This window comes from Cajanus cajan, chromosome 11 (genome assembly GCF_000230855.2).
Source record: "Cajanus cajan strain Asha chromosome 11, NIPB_CcT2T_4, whole genome shotgun sequence".
NCBI lineage: Eukaryota > Viridiplantae > Streptophyta > Magnoliopsida > Fabales > Fabaceae > Cajanus > Cajanus cajan.
The window spans coordinates 35,636,551-35,644,774 of NC_138527.1; the positions used below are offsets into that span (position 1 = coordinate 35,636,551).

An 8,224-nucleotide genomic window follows, 5' to 3' on the forward strand; every position below is an offset into this window, starting at 1 on the left:
TAATAAAATATTTTAAAAATTTTATAATTGGTAAAAAAATGCGCAAACTCCAAAGGTAAGTAATAAAATTGTGAAATATGGATAACAAAAATGCAATTATACCTTTTTTTTTCTTCCAAAAGTTATTGTATCTCCATTACTTTTTTTTTTTTTTTTTTTTGTATCACTATGATTTCTTTTTTGTGTCACCAATTTTGACGAAAAATAATTTATGGCTAGTGGGAGAGAAGATAATGAGACAAATAATGTATAAAAAAGAGAATGACTTTATTAATAATATAAATATAAATACACGTTGAAAACTTGTTTAGATTAAGGATATTTCTGTATGAAAAAAATAGGGGTGAAAGTGCAAAAATTATGGGCCGTGTAAACAGCATGGATGAGCCCAATTAAACTCGGGCCAATATCCAAAACTAGCCCATCAAACCGATCCCACGAGACACGACCGGTGTGCATCCCGAACCGGGTTTAACGAACAAAATTGCAAGAAGCGAAGAAGTTAGATGCTAGTTAGATCTTTGATCTAAACAGAGATCGGAGAAGAAGAAGAGAAGAGAATGGGAACGACGGTGGCGGGTCTAGCGCCGGGTCTGTCACGGAAGCTGAAGAAGGTTCTAGAATCGAGGATCGACACGCCTGATCTCTTGTCTTCGCTCAACACGCTCTCTTCCTTCTACGATGAGAACACTCCTCAGGCGCGCCGCAACCTCCGATCCACCATCGAGAAGCGATCCCTCTCCATCAACCGCGAATTCCTCGACGCTTCCCACGCCGCGCAACTCGTAATTCCTCTTCCGCCGCCTACGATGCAAATCTTCTTTTTCTTCTTTCGCTGTTACTTCACCTGCTTCCGCTGCTCTGATTCGGTTCATTTCTCCTGCATTTGCTATTTTAGGCTTTGGATAGCGTGGAGAACGAGGTTGATACGCTCGCCGAGTGCTGCGACAGGTGCGGCTTTGCGCTTCAGAATGTTCCTTAGTTGCAGTTCTTTGCTTGCGTGTTTATCATAACGAGTTGATGCGTGTGTGAGTAGATATCGTGTGCTTTCATGCCGAATTGGACTCAGTTTCTTTGCTCAGTCGAGTGATATTCAGATTCATTCACTTCTGCTTGTGTAGGAAGTGCACATATGGACGATAATCGCTTTGTGTTCGAGTAATTGATTTTAAGATAAAAGAACAAGCACATTGAGCTGCAACTAGGAAGTGCTTAGTAGAGCTCATGTATCAGTACTGCTGAAATAAGTATTCAAAAATCGAAATGAGATAATGTTGTGAAACTTGACTAATTGATCATTAATAGTTTTGCATCATAGTAAAGAATGTATCCAGTAGAAGCATGTTCGCTCAAAGATTACCTTATGTTGGGCTTGTAAAATGTAGGTGAAGGAGAATAATGCAGTTAGGAAGAGGTAGTTTCTATGTATCCCGGCATTCAATATTTTAGGGGACACACTTATTATTAGTCACTTATCTGTTTGGTTTTATCATTCTGATGCCCTGTACATATATACGTTTTACACGCAAAGAAATCAATGTGTTCCATGCGCAAAAAAAAAATAATTTAAAAACAGCTATAGTTAGGAACAAAATAGGTTTCTCAGCGTGTAGTGTATGTGTCTACTGTCTAGTGTTCTTGTTCAGATTTAGAATGTTTTCTTTCACTTAATAATAGGAAGTTCTTGGGATTTTAGTAGGTCATTTGTGTGAAATAATTAGGAAAATTTTGCTAAATCATGTACTAGGCAGACAGTTCCATGCTAGAGATTCAATTTCTGTATTTGGCGTGGGATGTTAGCATGTGATTCTCAATCTTGGTTTAGCAGTGGAGCTCCTTTATCACTAGTTTGTGAGTTGTGTTCTGTTTCGTACTTTAGCACTTTGTCAGGGATAGGATTTAAAATTTTTCCTCATAGCATATCAAGTTTACATTTGATAATGGAATTGTCTTATTGTTTCTTTCAAGCAAAACAAATTCTCTATTCTGCTAATCTATAGATCCTTTAATGAACTTTTAGGTTCTATATTTTTACAGGATAGCTAAGGCTTTGAATAGTTGTAGTGCTAGCACTGCTGACATTATCAGTACCACAGAGAGGCTCAAACAAGAGCTTGAAAGTACTACACAAAGACAAGAGATTGTAGCATGTTTCTTACGTGATTATCAGCTCTCCCCTGAAGAGGTTTAAATTACTTTCTATGTCTTGAACTTTGGCTTTGTGAATTAAATGAGATACTTGTTTTATGTTATTGCTTACAAGTAATTGTTGATCAACTGTAGATAAATGCACTTAGAGAAGAAGAGCTGAATGAAAACTTTTTCAAGGCATTATCTCATGTCCAAGAGATTCATTCTAATTGCAAAGTGTTACTTAGGACACATCATCAGGTAATCTTCTTGTTGTATCTATCCCCTTATATTATGTGTGCAATTCTAAACCTGTTGTCTGAAATCTGAACTAAAAATGCCTGTAAATTATGAGTTTATTACTTTATTTAGGGATACACTTCATCCTCTTAGGGAATAATTTTTTATCCTTGACTTAAAGTGGCAAGAGTTCTGCTAGTTTTCTGTTGCTGCAAAGTTGGTAATAACGTTACAAAGATTAATGTGGAAAAAGATTTACAAGAAATCTAAAATTATATCATTTATGGAGATATTTATATAATGAGTGTAGCGAAACAAGAAGGTGCACATCATTGGGACAAAAATGAAAGTTTCCTGGATGCAAAAGCTCTGTATTATTATTATTCAATAATTTGACTAATTTTTCCTTAATCAACCCTAGTTTTGGTTGTCTGAATTTCAAAGATTCCCATTATTGATAACTCAAAATTCACAGTAAGATGTTCTGTGATTAAATAGGATTAGACAAATTTTATTCACTTTATATTTATATTTTTCTGTTATACATGACTGAAGCAGCTGGGTCTTTCTATTTCTTCATGTCACTAATTGTTGTATGCTATTTGCTTTGTTACTATTTTCACTTAGTATTGATCTTTTCCTGGCAGGTTTGCTCCACATACTTTGCTGCTATTTTATCAGTTTAAAATAAAATTGCAAATTATTAAATTGAGGAATTTCATGGCAGCGAGCTGGTTTAGAGCTGATGGATATGATGGCTGTGTATCAAGAAGGAGCATATGAGCGCCTATGCAGGTGAAGATTCATCTACTTCAGCCTCATCTGGCTAGACCTAGAGCATGCATTGTATTTTATTTGTGCGAGTTACTACAAGCATGAACTGTGAATTTCAATATCTGTATGTATAGTTGATATAAATGTTGAAGATAGACATTTTCTATCCAGTATTTTCTCAAGGTCTCTTGCAAGTTGTTTCCTTGTATTGAGATCAGCTAGCTTAATGACACACACACACACACAGATATATATAACAACTTATAATCTTCATTTCTAGGTGGGTTCAGGCTGAATGTAGAAAATTGGGGGACACTGACAATCCGGAAGTCAGTGAGCTTCTGAAAACAGCTGTACGCTACCTCAGGGAAAGATCTGTCCTTTTCAAATATTGTGCAGAAGAGGTAATTCCATCATATTGATTTAATCAGCTTTTTTTTTTTTTTTTTTTTTAAAATTGACAGTTCTAGTTTTTGTTTGGGATTAGAAATCGGCTATCTTCCATATGAATATTGAGATATTTCAAACTCTAATGCATATTATATTGCACCATCTAAGGATGGGTATGATGAAATAATTGCTAGTGGACCTCATATCAGTAATAAAATCTAAAGAATATTCTTATTGTCAAATTGAAACATGGATTGTCTTCATCATCCTTTGCCTGTGCATCATAAATTATTGGTTTACTAATTCTGCAGGTAGCCAATATGAGACATAATGCACTATTTAGAAGATTTATAAGTGCTCTTACACGTGGAGGACCTGGTGGATTGCCTCGACCAATTGAAGTCCATGCTCATGATCCACTACGATATGTGGGTGATATGCTAGGCTGGTTGCATCAGGTATGACATGAAATCCTAGTGCTTGAAGCCTCTTCTGAATGCTATTTTTCTGCCATGGCTTATTTATTCATATGTTTTTTGTATGTATGCAGGCCTTGGCATCTGAACGTGAACTTGTAGCTGTATTACTTGATCCAGATGCAATTATCGATAATGGATCAAAGCAAATCTCGGATAACTCTGAGAATGGCTCTGGGAAGACAGAGTCTGACTTGAAGTTTGTTCTTGATAGAATTTTTGAAGGAGTATGTCGACCGTTCAAATTGAGAGTTGAACAAGTTTTACAGTCTCAACCAAGTCTAATAGTATCCTACAAGCTCAGTAATACACTTGAATTTTACAGCTACACTGTGAGTTGTCATTTTTGTCCTTTTCTCTTGATTGTAGTAATCCATATGTTATATATTCTAAATATCTTATCATTTCTCATGATCTTATAGATCTCAGATTTACTTGGACGAGAAACTGCACTTTGTAATACACTCTGGGCACTGAAAGATGCTTCTCAGAAAACATTTTTTGATATTTTGAAAGGTCGAGGGGAAAAGCTTTTACGGTATCCCCCACTTGTTGCTGTTGATCTTTCACCACCACCAGCAGTGAGGGAAGGTGTATCTGTACTTCTTGAAATTATTGACACCTACAACAGCATGATGTTTCCTGCTTCTGGCCAAAAACCTGCTTTTGGTCCAGTTATATCTGCTACACTGGATCCAATAGTTCAGGTATGCTTCTCAATCTGGTACATGCATTTGATAATAGGTAGCACAATCATTCTTCACAGTCATGAGCATGGACTTCAATTGATAGCACGATCATAATGGATCCAATAATTCTGTTGACAATCATTATGTGGTCAGAGTTTGAAAATCTCTATACTTGACTTGATAGCTATATATGACACTGAGTGCAAAATATCTCTGTAGAACTTCAGCCCTTGGATTCCAATATATTTTTCTTGTCTGAAACTTTGGAATTTTCTTCCTGGTTCTCTGGGAGCTAAATTGTGCTGTCTTGCCTGTTGATTTGTGAAATCATGCTTGCATACTCTATCCATGAGCTACTTTATAGCACTGAGCTCAAGGATGTCTAAATGATGTAGGTTGGGCCGCTAGTTAGTTAGTTTCTATTTAGGATTTTTTATTTTGTAAGTTGGGCTTTTGAGTTATTTCTTTAGGAATTTTGTACATGTCTGGTAATGCTTAATTTTGGAAGAAACACTCGCCTATTTTTTCAAAGTTATCTTAAAATGTTGGCAAAAATAAGTGATTATTTTTTTCAAAGTTAAACCAAGTACACATCTTTATATATAGCAACTGTCTATATATAGGCCACTGCCGTAGACCTTGAACTATTTGGCTTTTGAGTGATAATAATAATTATAATAATTTCTACTCAGTATTTGATATTGAGTTGTAGGAGTACTCTGCACCCTAGAGGATTACTCAAGGTTTATTACCCTTTGTTTCCTATTGTAAAACATCCAATTTGAAAACAGATCTAAATTCTGGCTATTCACTTTGAGAAGTCCATTGCTGTAATTTTAATTAATCATAGGAGATCATAGCTTTAGCTTCCTATTTGTTGCAGATGTGTGAACAAGCAGCAGAGGCACACAAGTCGAAGGGAGTTGGCCACTCAGCAAGAAGGAGTAGGATGAGTTCTGATTCTGGTCAACTTACTAAATCATCAGTTGATGCAATCTTGTCAAATAGCAGCTCTGCTTCATCCTCACTGGTCTATTCTTGCTCCCTTGTTTTGCCCCCCCACATTTAACTTAATTTTCCCTTCTCTTTTGAGTTTTACAGATATTTGCTGCTTGTAGGGTTTTAATTTTTCTTCTTCCTATATCAAACTATGCATTTGCTGCAAACTTTTTCCCTCTGCATTTTCATAAATAAAGTGAATGCTATTTAGCACTAGTTAATAAAATAGAAGTGGAAAGTATTCAATGAAAAAGAAAGAAACTTTAATATTGAAAATGCAAAAGTCATGTAATACTTTTGTAATCAATTACAAACACTTAATATAATATATTAAATATTTTATTAATCAGTGTCTTTAAGATATTCATTAGTAAGACAATAAATCCCAATGATCTATAGTTATGTATGTGCTTTTCATTTTCCCATGTTGGTGCCTGAGTCTATGTTTACAACCTTTTAAAATAGGTTCTACAAGTAATTAAATGAAAACTTTATTTGAATGTAGAGACGGAAATTGCAATAATCTGTAATTTGACTGGAAATTTTCTCAAAGTAATTCCATGACATGTTGTAAATGTATAATCGTGTGGACCAATAAATAAAGTCCCATATTCCAGTATTCGTGGTATGAAGTGGAAGGAATATGGGAATGGGAGAACTTAAAACATATATGGAAGGACAACATAGTCAGAGTTTGGAATTATTTTTAAGTTCCTTGTAGAAGTTTTATCCAATGTAGTAGCTTTTGGTTCTGTGAGAATTTTTCCTTAACCTATGTCATGTTTTGACAGACTAGTGAAACCCCTTCAAAGATCTTTCTCATTAACTGCTTGTGTGCTATTCAACAACCTCTTTCTGGATATGAGGTGGTTGCTGATTACGTTAAAAGACTTGGAGCAATGATAGATAATCACCTGCGTGTTCTTGTGGAAAAAGAAGCTGATGCAATCTTAAGAAGATGCAATTTGTCAGAAAAGATGCCTCACTTCTACAGTTCAATCGATAAGGAAGGGGACAATGAAGTGGGTACCCCATTGGCTGAGATGGAGGACACTAGTCCAGCCATTCTTTCAGAGTGTTTGAAAACTCTGTTTGGCCTTATCTTGGGAAGTGAAAGTTCCCTGCCCGAATTTGAGCAGATACAGGTTCCAAGGTTGCGTTCTGAAGCTTCTATTGGCGTGGCCAGGTCACTGGCCGAAGCTTATGAGCTTATTTATAAGGCTATTATGGATCCGAAGAATGGTTATCCGGACCCCAGATCGCTGGCAAGGCATCCTCCTAATCAGATAAGAACTATATTAGGAATATAAGTTTTGTTCTTTTGTTTTGCCCCGACCTGTTTTGCTTAATGCTTATTATGTTTGTTAATTACGTAAATAACCTTTTTTCTTTTTCTCTCTCATCTGAGATTGTATTGCTGTACAAAAAACTTCTGTGATCTACACCCTGCTCTTAACTTTTGAGATGCTTTATTGGAATTCTATTTTTGTTGTCATTATATTCATTAAAGGCAATCTTTAGTGGTTATAAACTTCCCTTTTCAAAATTTCCTAACAAAAGTTATTATGGTGTCATTTTATAAAATTTGATATTAGATGTTGTATGATTATATAGTTTATACTTTCAAAATCTTAATTTGTTGAGAGATTTAATTAGAATATAATTTATATATTTAAAAGTATTTATTATAAATTTAAGTTAAATAAAATAATTTTTTTATTTTGTGCATATGTTACAATAATAGTTTTCTCTTAAATCTGACAAATAATACTACACAAATTAAATTTTGGTGATTATTGTCTACACAAAATGGCAAAAAATGATCTAATTTCAAAATTTAAGAAAGCAATCATCAGATGAATTTGTAATTTGCAAGCTGAAGAGGGGGGATGATAATTGATAAGCTCCTACTCTATATCGGAGCTGGAGCTTACTACAAAATATTTGTATAATTTGCTAGACTCTTGCATTGCATGTGTGGGTTAAAATCTATGGATAAACTTGTGTTTACCTTTTAAGGCAGTAATTTTCGTAAAAAATACATAAATAATTATTGATAGAGAAGTCAGGTAGTGATTTTAACAAATATAAATTTATTATGTGTATAATATTAATCATTATTTTTTGTTATCAATAATGGTTAGTATTTTTTTTCCTCTAAAATGAGTAAATTGAATAACATATTTTGAAAGAGTCATACTCAACATAATTTTAATAGAAAAAATAATATATTACTACAAGTCTCGTTAAAAAAAAAAAGTAACTTTCAATTTTTATTTAGAATAAACTAACAATATAGATACTTTTTACATTATTTTTTTTTAGAGGAAGATACTTTTTACATTATTAAGCAATTACAAATAGTTATATAAAATAAATTTATTAACATTCACAGTAATCAATAATTATCTTAAAAGATTATATTAAGAATATAATAACACTTACATGGATAATACATACTTATTAAATATCTTAAAAAATTATTTAATACATTTTATAAAATTTATTTTGATTAAGGTGGAACTT

At 33.9% G+C, this 8,224-nt stretch overlaps 1 protein-coding gene across 1 annotated transcript; it reads left to right on the forward strand.

Annotated features, from left to right (window-relative positions):
* Positions 1-493: 493 nt before the first annotated feature.
* LOC109800171 (oligomeric golgi complex subunit) lies at positions 494-7,196 on the forward strand. The gene is made up of 11 exons (XM_020360903.3): positions 494-785; positions 899-951; positions 2,038-2,185; positions 2,284-2,391; positions 3,098-3,165; positions 3,425-3,548; positions 3,846-3,992; positions 4,085-4,342; positions 4,433-4,717; positions 5,583-5,729; positions 6,490-7,196. Exons 1-11 carry the CDS (start codon positions 561-563, stop codon positions 7,006-7,008), a joined length of 2,082 nt encoding a protein of 693 aa, XP_020216492.1. The 5' UTR covers positions 494-560; the 3' UTR covers positions 7,009-7,196.
* The last annotated feature ends 1,028 nt before the right edge of the window (positions 7,197-8,224 follow it).

Excerpts from the sequence above, each read along its gene's own strand:
- LOC109800171 (XM_020360903.3), top strand. The coding sequence starts at position 561 with ATGGGAACGACGGTGGCGGGTCTAGCGCCGGGTCTGTCACGGAAGCTG. Across the intron at positions 2,186-2,283 it reads ATCAGCTCTCCCCTGAAGAG|ATAAATGCACTTAGAGAAGA; the intron begins GTTTAAATTACT and ends GATCAACTGTAG. Across the intron at positions 3,549-3,845 it reads TCAAATATTGTGCAGAAGAG|GTAGCCAATATGAGACATAA; the intron begins GTAATTCCATCA and ends CTAATTCTGCAG.